The sequence below is a fragment of the Poecile atricapillus genome, chromosome 6 (genome assembly GCF_030490865.1).
Source record: "Poecile atricapillus isolate bPoeAtr1 chromosome 6, bPoeAtr1.hap1, whole genome shotgun sequence".
NCBI lineage: Eukaryota > Metazoa > Chordata > Aves > Passeriformes > Paridae > Poecile > Poecile atricapillus.
The window spans coordinates 35,616,728-35,633,531 of NC_081254.1; the positions used below are offsets into that span (position 1 = coordinate 35,616,728).

General features: G+C 44.0%; 1 protein-coding gene across 1 annotated transcript in view; it reads right to left on the reverse strand.

The window, feature by feature from the left end:
• ADAM12 (ADAM metallopeptidase domain 12) overlaps positions 1 to 16,804 on the reverse strand; it is a 171,231-nt gene that overhangs the window by 14,910 nt on the left and 139,517 nt on the right. The window contains exons 12-14 of the mRNA XM_058841872.1: positions 13,385 to 13,562; positions 8,486 to 8,575; positions 7,006 to 7,201 (exon numbers count right to left, since the gene is read on the reverse strand). Of these exons, the coding sequence (XP_058697855.1) occupies positions 7,006 to 7,201; positions 8,486 to 8,575; positions 13,385 to 13,562 (464 nt within the window). The remainder of the gene's footprint in view (positions 1 to 7,005; positions 7,202 to 8,485; positions 8,576 to 13,384; positions 13,563 to 16,804) is intronic.

Consider the following 16,804-nt stretch of genomic DNA (forward strand, 5'->3'; position numbering starts at 1 on the left):
TTGGCAGTGCTGAGCAACAGACAATGCAGAACTTCTCTTCCAGTATTTCTCCAGGTGGAAGCCCTCTTGCCAATCCTCCTAGGGCACAAAAACTTCTAGCAAATACCACACAGACAAAGGCCAGCTGGAAAGTTAACTCCCTTCTTTTGCAGGAGTTGTGTTCTAGTGAGACACCAAAGGAAATTCTTTTCAAGAAAGGCCTGTTTAACTGCAGTTGAGAACGAAAAGAAAAACATCCAGTTGTAAACTGGGTGTAAAGATATGAGGAACTGACACAGAAAAGGGAAATGTGCTGCTGTTAACTCAGGCTGAAGTACTGGGGAGAGGGAAGGAACCATCCCACCTTAACCCTCAGGACATCCTCTCCTGAGAGGAAGGACTGACATGGAAGAAGGGGCATTTCTGCCATGCTGGTAGAAGTGGGAACCTGGGAGTTCAGGCAGCATCTTCTTCTTATCCACTGTGGTCTTTTCTGACAGAGACATATCCTAAGGGCAAAAGAACTTCCCTGGTGGGAGTAGGGCTGGAAAAGCTTGTGCAGGCAGACTATTCATCCCTGCACTTCAGAAGTTCAAGGGTACTATTAGAACATCTCTTCTAATGTTTTATACACACAATCCTGCTCATTTCCCTCTAGTTTACAACCAATTATAGGATGTCTTCTAGGGGAAGATGCATCCGTTCATCTGGAATGTTGAAGAGGTGAAGGATCTGCTTCCCTGGTTTGACTGCTGCAACAATTCATTAGTCTGTGTATTGGAATTTAATCCCTTTGTTCTACAGTGAAGTGTGGCTTTCATTTCCAGCCAATAATTGCTGCTTCTTTCAAGATTAAGAGGCCCTTTGTTAGGGCTCTTTACTACTCCTTATTTTCTTTCCATGAAAATAATTAACAGCACCATCAAGTCACCACCAACATTTCCACTGCTCCAACAGGGAGACTGGCTTTGAGCAGAAAAGGAGCTGAGGAGAAACTCTGGCTAAAACTGATCAGAGACCTGCTAACTGCATTTCTGTGCTTTTGACAGATCAGCCAAACTAAAGCAAAAAGAACTTGGCAGCAAGTGATGTGATAGCCCAAAGGCTGAGAATATCCCATTTCTACAGTGCTCCTGATCTTTACCAGAGACAGAATATTTCAACTAATGCTACATTTTGTCAAATGTTTTGAGCCACTTCCAAGTGTGTATGCCTCTAACTGTGGGTAAAACATAGCATTTATTTAAGCCAGCCTGAAGATTTCATTTGAAAGCCTTCAAAGAGGGAAAATGTTCCTTTTTTATTTTTTTCTTTAAAAAAAAAAGGGAGTCAGATTCCTGGAGAAGAAAATACAAATATGATTGTAAAACTTCCAGCCAGTGTGCATCTTTTCACTAAAAACTCAGAGATTAAAACTTCAATTAATTATCTTCATTTCATAGTCAGAAGCTTGACTAATACTATATACTGCTGAACAGCAATCTAATGCTATTAAGGACAAACTTGTACAGGCTTAAAATGGCACCCTCTTCCCTTTCTAACATTTTTACATGCTGAAACTGGAAAATTCAGAAAGAAAGGCACAGAAGGAACAGAATATGAGCTGTTGGTTCCCTGGAGAGAAGGACAAGAGCTTGAAATTCTTTGGAAGATTACGATCAAGCTTGCTGAGTTCAGAATATTTTTTCAAATCTGGAACTATTAAAAGAATCACACAGGATTCTTTCAATTCTTTTTCATTAAAGTTCAAGCAATAATAATAATAAAAAAATCAATAAAGGCATCCAGACAAGGCACTGTGCAGAAAAAGCAAAAGTTAAATTTCCATTTTCAGCACGTGGATCCTTCCTCATCTTTCCAGGGTGGGGACACTCACTGTTCAGCTTGAGACAAACATTACCATGTGCATATTCTAGAGCAGCTTTGGAAGGGCTGGGGAGGGAAGAAACATTCTGGGAGCAAGAGACCAAGCAAAGCTGCTTTTCCAAAAGCTTTTCCACTGCTCTTTCCAAAACTGCTTTTTCTCCCACTTGTGCAAGGACCAGCTTGTGCAGCCCTGGTTTTATGCAACTGCTCCTGGTTTTGTTTTTGGCCAGGAGCCCCAGCTCAGCTGATGCCATGGAATTGCAGTGGCTGGATGGTCCCTTGGAGATGTGGCAGCAGCAGCCCAGAGCCCAGACACGCTGTGCCCTCAGTGGTGTCCTCTCCAAAGCTGCCAAAAGCCAAATGAATGCTCATGTCCTGTGCTCTGACTGCAAGGGATGTAACAAAGGCTTGTTCTAAAAATGGTTTTAAAAAGGGAATGCACTCACTGAACACTGAGTTTAAGGTGTTTCTCTTCCTCTTTCACCTGGTGAAAGTTTTTTTGTGTGGCTGTTTTTTTTCCTGAATTCAGAAGTCAAGCGTCGCAGAGATGATGGAAAGCAGCCCGCAGGAAGGAAAACACATCTGCAGAGTCCTTGCAGGGCTCAGACACTGAGCTTTAACTCCAGCTAATAACACTTGACAAGAAAAAGCATCTTGTGGAGCACAAAAAACACTCCCCTGCCAGGCTCGGAGCAGTCTGTGTGAAAACACCTGGTACCCAATGATCATCTGCAGCCTGCAAACCAAAATCCAGCTTCAATTTCTGCCTTTGGTATCCAACCAAGACACGCTGGTGCTTGGGATTCAGATGGCTGTTCCCTCTCCCCACTGGCTTCTCACAATATTTGCACTTTTTTATGGATGAAAACATATCAGAGGGTAAGATGCTGAACAGATGGAGCTACCAAGTTAAAAAGGAGGTTTTCAGAGGATGCTTAAGGAAGAGAATTGTAATGTTGTGTTTCTGGAGGAAACCCATTTATCACGACTGCACCACATAAACTGAAGCAGAAAGTCCTGTCTTCCTCTATTTTCTACCTCTGCACGCAGAGGTAAAATGATTTGTGAAGGATTTTTGGTGGTTATTAAGCGGTTTGAGCTAGATGAGTAGAGTTTATTTCACTTTACTATTGGTAATTATAGTATCATGACCCTAATTAAGGTCCTGTCAGCCTTTCCACGCCAAGCCTCATTCAAGGGATTAAATCAACCCTTGGAAGCTGCAGAAGGTCAAAGCTCACCACTGCAGCCTGGAGACTGTTGGGTCTTTTCCTCCAGATGTGTATATTGATGAACCCACATTTCCCTGTGTAGTCACAAAAAATATATATAATAATAAAAAGAAGGAAGCTGCAGGGCACAGAAGTGCTGTGTCATTTCAGACCTGCTGCCATAGGAAAACACCAGCACGGTCTCTCAAAAGGAATGAGGGAAATTTCTGACCATGGTGCTGATTCCATGAACACGAGAAACATCCTCTATCAGGCTGACAGCAGAAAAGGAAGACATTTCAGTTCAGTTCCCAGCTGTCTGTGGGTGGGGAGAGGGAAAAAAACCCCTCTGAGTAATAGGCTGGAGTTCTGTGGCTCAGGCTGTGCCAGCCAGCACAAGGAACAAGTGTGCAAATAAATACAAGCATAAAACCCACAGTTCTCTGTTGTGTGATCCTCACTAAATTTGTTTTTGTTGCAAAGCAAAACTTCCACAAGCTGCCCTTGGCCTCACTCCCCATCCTGGTGATCCCTGTCTGGGCAAGAGCAAGATGGGGTTGAGCATTTTTCTGCATTTAAGGAGGATGATGTCACCACCCCTGAGAATATGATTTAATATCTTCCCTGTCTCCAGAAGAAAAAGGCCTGGCAATAAATCTGTGATGATCAAAATAGTTTGATTTCACTGAATTCAGAAAATTGCAGTGCTTGGACAATTAGCATTTTTTCAAAAGCAAGTTAGCAATGGTTTGGTCAGATACCTGAGGTGGGCAGCTCATTTGTTTTGTGTCTGTAGGGTTCTGCCTGGCAAAACCTGCAAAGTTCTCACACAGTAACAAATATTGACATCTAAATTAGCAGTGTTCCTGCCTAAAAGAATGACCATGTCCATGCAACACATTTAAATGTGTTCTAATTATTAAATCAATGCCTGCCATTGGCTCCCCAAAAATCATTGCTTTTTTCCCACTTGGGGAAATACAGCAAAACAAACTGACAGACTTCCCTAAAGAATCATTTTCTTGTCAATATAGAAAAAGCCATGAGTTTAAAGCTGAGAATCTTCTGTTCCTTGGTAATCAATGATTTTTCTGTCTTAAGCAGCTCTGTCTGTGTCTGTTTCTCCTGAAAATGCCAGTGGAGACACAGACACCACACAAAGCATCACTCTGGATGCATTTTTCAGTCACTGCTATCAATAGGTCAGATCAGTGCAATTTGATATTTTTGAATACGGACCAAAAAAAGGTCACCAGCAGTTCCTGCTCCCCAAGGATAAAAATGACATGAATTATGGAGAGAGAGAGAATGGAGAACTCTGGGTGTTCTGGGAGCAGACTGGAATCAACCTGGGCTCTGAGAGGAATTCATGGCTATTTTCAGAGCTTGTCCTCAGGAGCTCCTCCCTTCTCCTTCCCACCAAGCTTTCCACGCAGATAAGAAAGAGCAAAAAATAAAAAATATTCCTCTATTTTATCTGAATCACTGTGTTGAGAGTAACAAAACAACCCCAAGGAAATGCAAGTGCTTTTCTGGAAACAGGTTCCTACTGCTCAGCCTAATGTAAACAAGCTCTGACAGTGTTCATCATTTTCCTTTAAATAGATCTAAAAACATGAAGATTGACATTTATCATTGGTCTTCTGGACATCTGTAACCTGATGAATAAAGAAGGATGTACAAGGGAAGACATTAATAAGGAATTCAATATACTGGATATTATTTTAGGAAAAGTTATTGTATTTTGTTCTGCATGGATTTCTTCTACTGGGAAGAAGAAAATAAGGAGAGAATGAAAATGAATTGTGATCTGTTTTTTTCTGTAGAGGGGAGAATTTATTTTTTTTTAAAACCACAAGACTACTTCACTCCAACACAGGCAGTTGTTAAAAGCAGGTCTAATCAGACACAACAGCCTGGTAAAAAGGTTCCAATGTATATTTTTGATACAAAGTCCAGAGACAGCATCTTAGAATGTGAAATCTCTCTCTGAGCTGCAAGCAAGGCTGGAAAGATGTGTAGTTTTTTCAATCTGTACCACGATATTTTTCTAACTGCATGAGCCACTCACCTCTCTTCCTATTCCATCCCTCATCTGCCAGCTCACACTTCAGCCAGATGTGTGAGAGAGCAGTGGATATTCACATCCCTAATCCTCAAACCCAGAATACAGAAATTCTTTGAAGTGTCCAAAGCCAGCTGGACAGGGCTTGGAGCAACCTGGTCTAGTGCAAGATATCCCTGCTCATAGCAGGGCATGGAACAAGATGATCTCTAATGTTCCTTCCAGCCCAAACCATTCTGAGATTCTGTGTTTATTTTTAATTTATACTTCCAAAAACGTGGCAAGATTTGAGACTTTCAATTCAGGTTTTGTCATGTGCCATCCTCCCTATTTAAAAATCCTTATCCTTGGGCCTTCCCAAGACAAAAACCAAAGGGTATTCCAGCCAAACAGAACATCTTCCTCATAAACAGACTCCCACAGCCTGGACCCTGGAGCCTCCATGCACAGCAGTGCCCACATTGAACAGTCCCAAGAAGGAAGACAAGAAAGAATGAGGGGAGCCCAGGGCTTTGCTGGAATTGCTGTGTTAGGAAGCAGACCTGGCGAGGAGCTGCAGCAATTCAGCTCCCTGACCTTTAGAGGAATTTTTCTCAGACACTGAAACCACGAACAGCCTGACCAAGTAACTTTCCACGGCATGGGAAACTGGTTCAGGAGGAGATTTTTGCTTTCTACAAGAGAAAATGTCTCTGTATCCAGGGATTAGAAGTCCCAGTCTGACTAAGACTGGAGGCTATAATTGTCCATGGCTCTATGAGCTCATATCAACTCTACGACGCGCGTGGGATTCGGGGAAGTGGAGCAGAGGCACGCTTTGTTCCATGTGAGGGGTTTAATTTTGAACTGGAACTCCTCCTGAACGTGTTCTTATACCCACGTGGCCAAGCTGACCTGCTGTCTGTACCACTGGGGCTGGTTCTTGAGATGCTTTAATGCTCTTTTAAAGACAGATTGCAAAAAGTCCATGTTCTCTGGGAAGGAAACAGATAAATTCTTCAGCAGAGTTCTGGGGAGGGTTTTGACCAAGGGAAACATCTGTGTGCCATTATATTGATACAGAAGTTTTGGAGCAGAGTTAGAGATACTGAATTGAAAGAGGCAGGAAAAGTTAGTTTAAAAGAAATAATTACACCTGTCTCTAAGTAATGCTTCTCCTTAGGAGAGGTAAATGTTTTACAAATTTGAGATAGAAGGTCAGAGATGTTGAAGGAGACATGATTTGGATTCATACCAAAATGCTGAGTTAATACTTGCACTGCAGTGGAAGGGTCACAGGGCTTTATAGAAAGGTGAACAGCTTTCCTGGGATAGATGCTGAGAACAACTCAAGAAGTCATGTTACCAGATTTCTGTAAAAAGGGAGCAATTCCCACAGGAGAATAAAATCCCTTTCTGCCTCAGGGCAGACCCTGCTAAAAGCACTGTCAGGAGGCAGTTTCCAGGTGACACAGTTAATAAAAACACACAATGATCCAGGAGTCTCATGTTAGTGTCAAAAGCTGAGCCCTGGCTGGGGATGGAGCAGACACATCTGTTTTGCAGATGAGCTGTTTCGAGCACAGGAGGAAGCTCACACAGCAGCCTGGAAAGGGCTGTGATTTCAACCTGCCAGGAGCGTTCAGCACTTTGTGGGGTGACATCAGGCCATATCAAAGTCAGGAGGAAATGATTTGTCTGACTTCACCTATCCATTTGCAGCGTGTTGCAGCACGAGCCTTGTTACCTCCTGCTGCAGAGAAACGAACACGACAGCAAATCAAGGCTGGAATGAATCACCCAGAGATTCCCTCATTATTCAAACAGCTACAGATTGGTGCTGCATCCTTCAGATGTTTAGTCCCCACCCAAGCTTGAGTCAGAGCTGTGTCCAGCTGCTCTCACCTGGGCCCCAGAGGGTGATGCACTGCTGCTCGTGGGTCTGGCAGATGCCGTTGTAGCAGTAGCCATCCACACCATGGCACGCGTGCCCGTCGTGCAGGTAAACGTTGGCCGGGCACTGCGGGCTGGCCCCCGTGCAGAACTCGGGCAGATCGCAGGAATTGCTGGATTCTCTGCAAGAAATCCCCGCTGCTTTGAGCTGCAAAACAAACAGAACCTCAAGGGCCGTGCCGAGCACGGGTCAGCCATGCAGCACAGGGACGGATTTCTCCGCTGGCTTGGCCCCAGCTGATGCAGAGGACAGGGCAGGGATTGCAGAGCTCTGGAGGCACTGAGTGAGCCGTGCTGGGAGGGTCAGGTGAAGCTGCACACATGGCTCATGTGGCTCAAGACATGAGGCAACTCCAGCATTGATGTTTGCAGTGTGGCTCCCCCATGGTGTCTGAACACAAAAACTCTGGGAGGAGGATCTGGAGCACTGGGAAAAGCCAGATCAGAGACTTTCCATCCTGGGCAGCTGATCACAGAGCACTGTGCTGTGTTAGGGCTCAGGAAGCCACCAGCCCACTTGATTGTGGATTCAGGTGCCCAACAGTTCACAGGTTGGAAGGTTCAATTGGATGATCTTGAATAGGTCTCATACCTTAATGAATCTATGGAGTTACATTTCCTCATGGAAGTGTTGTGATGGGCTTCAAGATCTCCTCAAACTTAATTACAAGTCTAGTCCATGTAACTGTTTCTGTCCTGTACTGATTTCCATGGAAAATGATATTTTTTTGGGGACTGATGGTGGAACTTGCCAGTCTGAACATTCACATCTCAACAGCAGCCACAAAATTTGGGTGTGCTCTGGGAGCAGCCCTGAATTTTAATCACATTGCCTTTGGTAAAAAGTAAAGGACATGAAGATTGATCTTGCTAAAAAGCAATTTCTGGCTGTGGGGATCCCTGTTCCAAGCTCTTGGTTTGACAGGATGGCAACTTGCTGGATGCTTTATTAGCCCATGGGCAAGGGAGGGTCTGAGAATTCAAGCAGGTAAATGCCTGTGGCAAAATGGCCTTTGCAGAGTGTTAGGAGACCACAGCAGCTGATGATCTGCTATTAAAAATACATATGCTGTTGACAGAATTAATAATTTAAGAGCCTTCCCCAAAAAAAGAGGGTTCAGCATTTAATGACTGCTTGCCATGAAAGAATGAGAAAAATTAAAGCACAATAAGTTAATGAAAAAGAAGTTTTCCTTGAGCAGCTGAAGGGGCCACAAAAAGCACAGAGACAATTTAAAAAATCTGTTGATCTGCTCCTTCAATAATTTATATTTTGGGAATTTTTTAATTGCTCACATGACACGCAAGCATCTTAACGCTTATCAACACCAGTTTACTTGTCCTAAATCCTTGTTTACTGCACTGAAGCAGGGAAAAAACCTGCAGAATTCTGCCCTCCCCACCGTGCAAAGAACCATTTCCCGTGGTTCACCTGGCAGTCCTCGCAGCAGAGCCCATGTGCACACACTGCTCCCGGCTTCAAGGCACAGGTGGTTGCATTACAGCACCGGTTTGTACATTCCTGGATGAATTTGGAGAGGAAATTTAGAGCAGACAACGTTAGGTCACAATGAGCCGTAAATCAAGAGGCTGCCTATAGCTCTGCCAAGAAAAGCTGGGCACGAAACCATGAATTATGCATGAAATTCGACAACCTGATCCAAACAGCCTTGTCTGCCCTCAGATTCAACAAGCCCAGGAAGTGTAGTAAAAGCAGAGAAGCTGCTGAGGGGGGCTGGTTTATTCCAGCTATGGATCTAAACCCAAATATCACAAACAACCCGAGCGTGCTGACACCAATCCTGACAGAGCACTGGGGTGTTTTATTTCCACAGGAATCAGTGGAATGTTTCCATTGCCTCCAGAGAGGATCCAGGAGCTGTGCTGCAGTTGCTGAGCATCAGGACTACAGCTCTATTTTGTGATAGCTGCTGGCCAGGCTCCTGTTTGGATGGAGGCTGGGGCTGCCACAGAGGAAGACAACGACACGATTCCATGTAATCCCTTATCAGAGTACACCAGTAATAGAGCTCTGAGATATGGAATGAGCATGAATTGCAGCCTCACTCAGTGATACATCCCAATTTCACACTTGTGGATTAGATGGTGCCGTGTGTGGGCTCCTGCAAACTTTATTGTCAGTAGAACGAGCTCGTAAGGAGCCTCAGAAAAGAATGGATTTGTTTTTCCAAGATAATGCCCACAAGCTGCAAGTTACACCAGCTGAGCTGGAATCTCATCTCTCTCACAGAAACAGCAGCAGATAAAATTGCTCTTCAGCTGTGTTAAGTCTGTTTGATTTAGCAAGGGATCACTCCCAATACAGGGAACTCAGAAAGAATGAGGGGTTAGAGCGATGTCCACAGCCTCTTGTTACCTCACTGGCTTCTGAAAGCTTCCCAACTGGAAGGCAGGGCAGGCACTGACTCACCAGTAAAAACCAGAAGGATTCTCACCATTTCACTCTTTTTTAGGTAATATCTTCCTGGACATGCCAAAGCCAACTGTGCTCTGAAGCAGAGGAACAACTTCCTGCTCCTATTTTTGATCACCGGAAGGCGGCAGGCTGCGGAAATATTCCTGTGCAGCTGCTGCACGTCAGGAGTAACATTCCCCTGCACAGACACATGTTTTATAAATTCACCTCAAAAATAATCTGAGATAAGCAGAGCTGAGTGTCAGTCCCATGAAGGTCCTTCTGAAACAGTCAGCTGCACCACCCCATCCTCACTCAGCATTCCACAGGCAGATTGGGATAAAGACACAGCTCCTGGAGTGGTGTTTCAGCAGCCTCTGAAATTTCCAATTGCTGCCTCACTTACTGTTCATTGCAGGGAATGAGCTTGGTAAATAGTTTTTGTGCCTGGGCTATCAAATTGTCAGGAATGATTTTAACATAAACAAGCAAAAAAACCAAGAAAGGCTCAGCAGGCTTTTGGAGGATGGAGGCTGCCACCTGAAATTACTGCTGTGCTGTAGTTTGTTGTTATCATTACTATTATTATTATTATTAGTTATTATTGATAACAACAGCAATGATGGGAGGAGGTTTCTCAGTGTGGCTCTCCTGGCTCTTCAAAGGAACCTGAGGAGCCGAACCCCAGAACAATTCCAGCACCTCCTACATGATGTCAGGCTCTGTCCTGTGGACAGGACATCTGGTTTTCATCCTCTCTTTTCTAAGAACACAAGACAGACCCCACTGGGTCAGCCCATAACTCCTCTGTCCTTGTGTCCCCCAGAGAGCAGAAGATGTTTAAGGACACTGACACCTTCCCAAGCTCCTGCCTTCTCCTTGGCTTCCCCTTGGCTCCACGGGCATTTTTAGCAGCTGTAAGACTTAGGGTAAAGAAACTCACAGCACAGTCAGGGGAGCAGCTCTTTCTGCTTGTTTGAAACCTGCCATTTTCTAACTTCATCTGCTCATTTCTCATGGGAGACAATCTCTCCTCACTCACCCTTCCCATTCCCCTCACAATTTTATCAGCTTATGCTGCATTTTCCTTCATTTTCTTCTTTTCCAGCCAGAGCCCTTTTGAAACTTTGAATCACCTTATTTGTTTTTCTCTCAATCTTTTTTCACTCTGCTTTATCCTCCCTGGGATCAGGGAGGGGTAGGGAAAACCTGCACAAGCAGTTTCAGGCACAGCAGATTTATAGAGGTCTGCTGGTGCTTTGTTTTGTTTTCCTATTTCTCCCCTAGTAGTTTCTAACAGCCTATTTACCTTTTAGACCACTCCTGAGCACTGGGCTGACATTTTCATGAGACTATTTATTGCAATATGAAGTCTTGTTCCTCCATGGTCAGAGTCAGCTCAGAGCCCATCATCTTCTTTGTGTTTTTGGAATGTGCATCACTCCTCAGTGAGCCCCATTTCTCATCTTAATGCCTGTTCCAGCTGCCTCAGAAGGTTTCTCTGCAGTCCTTCACAGCCAGTTTTCATCTCTAGCAGCCTAACTAATATCATCAGCAAATTAAAGATTATTCCTCTTCCCAGGCTGTTTATGAAAATGCTGAGTTGTGTAGTCCCCAGGACACATCTCCTGGATACAGCACAGCAGATCTCCTTCCACTGCATGGATGATTTACACCTGCTTGTATTTCTTATCTTTTAACCCCATTTTTGCCCATGCAGTTTTACAGCTGCTCAATCTCCCAGAGAAGCTTGGGTGAAAGCTTTGGTCCAGAGCCTCTTTGAGCTCCTCACAGGTTGCAGTGACAGCCCTGTCCCTTTCCATCCACTTGTTCAGCCCTTCAGAGCACAGTTGGATTTGTAAGAGAAGATTTTGTACGACAAGATTTTATAAGACAAGAGTTCCTGGCACAAAAGCCGTGTTGACTCGTCCCTGGCATGTCACAGCTGTTTGGGCACTCGCTCCTAATTACATTTGGAAGTAATTTGTCTGACTTCTGAGTTAGCAATTTGTAGTTTTCTTTTCCCCCTTGCAGCTGGTTCTAAAAGATACATTTTCATCTTTTACAGACCCAGGGTTTTTACTTCTCTTCATTCTTTTATCTTTACATCTATAATCTACATTAACCCTCCTTCTACAGACACTGCAGCACATCAGGCATTTTTAGTCATATAATCTAAAATTGATCATAAAATCACGGAATGGTTTGAGCTTGAAGAGACTAAAAATCATCCAGTGCCACCCCTGCCATGGCAGGGACACCTTCCCCTGTCCCAGCTGCTCCAGCCCCAATGTCCAGCCTGGCCTTGGGCACTGCCAGGGATCCAGGGGCAGCTCCAGCTGCTCTGGGCACCCTGTGCCTCCCCACCCTCCCACAAGAATTTAATCCTAATATCACTCATTCTTGGGGTACTGCAACACCATGGACAGAACTCAGCTGGTATAAATGACTCAGCAGTGAATTAGTAACTAGTCACACAGGTTTTCTGGAACCACTCAGATTAAAATCCCAATTAAAATCAGTAAATCCCAAATAAATTTAATTGCACCCAAGCTGCAGTTTTTTCCAATATAACTAAAAAGGCAAAAAGACAGAAAGAAGAGGCAAATCAAGCCAGTGCTTGCTGACATTAAGTGCCTTTGACTTGAAAAGGTATCACTAACTTCAGAAATGAAAACAAGAAAGATAACTGGGTTAGAAAGACATTTGCAAGCTGCTTGCACTCTATTGACTTTAAACAAGGAGATAAGGTTGCTTCCTCCAACCTTGTTACCCTCAAGAGTGAGTGAACTGTCAGGAAAACCTCACTGCTTGGACAAATCCAATACACTCCATAGGCAGCATGCAGCAATATCTTGCTGTTTTAACTGCCCCCATCTCTTTTGTCTGTAGGTCCCTATTTATCACAGGAAACAAATCCCTGATCTGCTGCTGCCTTTAATTCAGATAATCAGAGAGAAGCTCTATAAAGCCAATGAGGATGGGATGTAAAAGGGATAAGGATGCCAGCTTGGATATTATTTGACTCCCAGGTTTTGCCTATCTCCTGCTGATCTGAGGAGTCCTCTGACACATTCACTAAACTAAATGGAGCAATCTTTGAAACAGCAGCAATCTGTCTGGGAGGCAGTGAAGGCTATTTCTGTTGGGAGGTAATTGGCTAGAGGGGAAAAAAAATCCAACAGTGAAGGAGGGATAGGTCTTCGACATAAAAACTGAAGCTGCAATGAAAAATACCTGGCCAATATTAATATTTCTATTTATGTAGTGTTATATATATGGACAGTGAGGTCCTGGCACAGGTACCCAGAGCAGCTGTGGCTGCCCCTGGATCCCTGGCAGTGCCCAAGGCCAGGTTGGACAGGGCTGGGAGCAGCCTGGGACAGTGGAAGGTTTCCCTGTCCATGGCAGTGGTGGAATGAAATTATGGTCCCTCCCAATCCAAACCATTCTATGATTGCACAGTTTCTATGGTTGTATAAACATAACATAAATAAATATAAACATAAATATATAAATATTTTAATATATTCTCATTGTCGGAAACAAACCTTCAACTAACTCACGTTTTCTTGAGAAAATTGAGCCAAGTTCTCAAACTTCTTTTGAGTTTAACTGATTAGCTAATGCTGGAAGGAACTTCTAGGAACACGAGGTCGTGGCCAGTCTGCTGGACAAGGCAGAGTTTGCTCTCTAAGGATGAACTGAGCACATTCTTAACCCAAGCCCTGCCTGAACTTTGGCAACTTGAATATCCTCGAGACTCCCTGCACTGCTGAGACTCTGAGGTTTAAGCTGATGGCATGGAAGCAGAGAAGGGAGAGTTCTGTTTTACACCAAACACACCAAACCAACCCTCCACTGTCGAAAAGCTGCAGGCAGGACATGAGCAGTGACTCTCAGGTGGTGTCTCACCTCAGGCTCCCCGCAGTCACACTCCTCTCCATCTTCCACATAGCCATTCCCACACTTCTGCCCACCAAAGGACTCCTTGACTTCAGGCAGGTTAAAAAGGCACATTCCCACTCCTTTCTCCAGGCTGTTTTCCAGGTCCTTTCTACTGCAGCTACTGAAGACCATGGGGAATGGATAGCTGAAGAAAAAGCACACGGAGACAAAAGGAAGGTTGTTATATGAGATAGAAACCTCTCTCTCCTGTCACATTGGTGACATTTTGGCACATCTGTGCCTTAAACTGAAGATTGTGTTCAGTTTTTATCACACAGAATTGTCATACAGAAATTCACTGAGAAATTGAGCCCAAGCCATTAATACAATAATAATAAGTTCTGACTATGAGTGAGGGAATTTTCACTTTTTCACTTCAATCTGTAGCTGCTGTTAAGGACTGGAAGTGTTCACATTTGAAATTCCTTCTCCTTCTTTTGCATATGGAGTTTTAATGCAAATTATGATTGTGAGCCTAAAGAAATGCTGGATTTGCAAGCAGTATCCTGCATTTGCAGGACTGCAAAATATCCTAATCCTTCTTGGAAAATTCAACCTCAAATAGCAAACTCATTCATCTTGCTCTGCAGAATGGCAAACTTCCTGCTCTCTTCAGGAAAAAAAAAAAGAATAAAAGAAAAAAAAATCCACTGTTACTTGATAAGAGCCTGCTTCTGCAATTCATCAAAGCTGAGCTTGGGAACTGCATGATTTAAGCAAAGACAGTTTTTATTTTAGACCAGCAGGACTGTAAGGATATTGTGCTCCTGTTTGGAATTCCAGCTGCTGAGTGCAGGACTCGGCCCTGCTGTGCAGCTCCTGTTCCTTTTGCACAACACCCAGGCACACAAAACAACCCCATGCAGTACAAATCTCAGCAGATAACTGGTGTTTTCCTCTGGCAGAACTGAATTCCATTTCTGCTGGCAGCTGTTTGCAGCATCCTCAAGGGATGAGCACGCGACACGCGGGCCTGGCCGACAGCGCCGCGTCCGAAGGGCCGCCGTGCCTGCTCTGTGCTGGCAGGGAATCACAGCCATGGAACGCTTTGGGGTGGAAAAGGACCTGAAGACCATTTCATTCCACCTCCAGGGACACCTTGGGTGCTCCAAGCCCCATCAGCCCAGCCTTGGACACTTCCTTTGGCTGTTCCAACCACAGCTTCTCTGGGCACCCTGTGCCAGGGCCTCCCCACCTTCACAGGGAGCAATTTTCCCAAATATCTCACATTGAATTACATTGAATCTGTGTCACAAACACGTTGTAAAACAGCTTTTCCCCTCAGACTTGATACCTTTGTCACTCCCTGGTCCAGCAGTAACTCAACATTTCAGCAGCTCAGGAACCAACCTGGCAATTTCACTTTACTCACTGACTGCTTTGTGCCACCCACGTGTTATTAGGATTGTTATCTTTGCAGACAAGCAAGAAAACAGATAGAAATAACAGAAATTCTGCACTGCTGAACTTCAGACTTCTATTAATCTCCTGGTGTTTCTGATACCCTCAAATGAAAAGCTTGTTTTGGGAGTGATGATGCCCGCAGGTCTTAGAAAGGGAAAATTTCTATTAAAAAGAAAGAAATGTTTGGCAACTACAAATGCAATAGAGCTTCCTATGCTGACATAAGGAAGTTAATTAGGATCTTCTAGAAGGTTATGGATACATTACAGAACAGAATATATTTTGTGCCTAGTTAAAATTACCTCTTTTACAGTTTCTTTTGCAATAAAACAGCCAGCTCATTGGAAAAGAACATAAACACGAGTCTGAAGAAGAAAATAATTTTCCAATATCACTATAGGGCTTGTCAAGTTAAACTAAACAGTTTTGAGTTTCACTGACATATGACTTCAGAAAGCTAATAGGCATCTCCATGTAATAAGTTGATTGCTGGAAAATATCAATGTTTCAGAAAAATTACAGAGTCTAAGATAAATAAAGAAATTTCAGAATAGCAGGAGGTAGGAGCCAGGCTGTTAGCTGGGCCCCAAAGGAGGACAGGGAAGGTACTCAGAGTAATGGAACAGAAAATAAAGGCACTTGGAAAACTACTGACCATTTTATATTGAGCAATTGGAGATGCTCTTAATAGCACACCACAAACTTCTGCCCTACTCTCAGTGTGTCTGGGAAGAAACCTCACAAAATTCTGTGTACGTGACAGTGAACAGGTAGATGGGTGCACATTCCTGCCAAACAGCAGGAAAAAACAAAGAAACCCAGATACATCTGGCTGCTAAATCCTGATGAGGGCTTGATCGGACACGGCCCTCGTATCAAAGTGTGAATAAATGAATACTGCATCATCCAGGCGTGATCCTGCTCTCACTGGCACTCTGATATCCACTGGGGTGAGACAGGAGACACACAGGGAATGAAATCCATTGAGGAACACAATCAATGCAGATTTCTGTGTGACACCTCTCAGCCACGCACAGATCACGAGAACAGCTCACCAGGCAAACCTGTCGGTGTTTTGGGGCTGTTCCTTTGCATCCCTGCATTCCCAGGATCATTAGCGTGGATGTGAGGTGTGTCTGTCCATCACAGGAGGGCAGAGTCCCCTCTCTGTGACAGAGGTGAAATTGTGTCATTGCTGATAAATGAGCTTTATGTATCCCCCAGAAAAGGAACTTCAAGCTGTTTCCTATTTAGAACTCAGAGCTCCATTCATCTTCTGGCTTTTCCTGCTCCTGACACCGATTTCCTCAACTGACATCAGTGCAGCACATGGCACATGATGACATTTCCTGAAATGCTTCTTCTTTACCAAGTAATTCCCAAATAAAACAGTAAAAACCCAGAAATAAAAGGTGGAAACAGAGAAACTTCAGGGTAAGCACACCATGCAAGAGAAGATCCCACATGAACTGGTGCCAATTGGTATTTCATTGGAAACCTGATGGATCTTTGATGTGAAATTCTGATACACAACTGTTTTTTTTGACCAATAAAGTTCCATGTAACAGCCACAGCACTTGACTGTTGTGATTTTAGGCTGTATTTTGTCTGTCTTTGCAATTTTAAAGCTGTTTCATCAGAAGAATGAAATCCCTGGCAGATGGGGTGGGAAGGGAATGTCAGAGGTGCTCAAACCAATGTTTGAGTGGACCTGGAGCTTGTGAAAAATGACAAAAGAATGGTGATGTGAAAGGAATTTGATCTCTAACAAATGCAGGAGCTTCCTCCCACTATCCTGTAAAGAGGCCTCTGATCTCACCTGGAAGGAGCTGCCTTAGGGTGGGAGAAGGAAAAGGGGTCTCCACAGTAAAGTCAGTCCTTGACCTGTCTCCAAGATTTCAGTAATATCTAAACAGGGATGTTTGTGCTTTCTGTGTAGCTTGGACACTTATTCTGTTGGAAAATCAGCTCAAAAACACCATG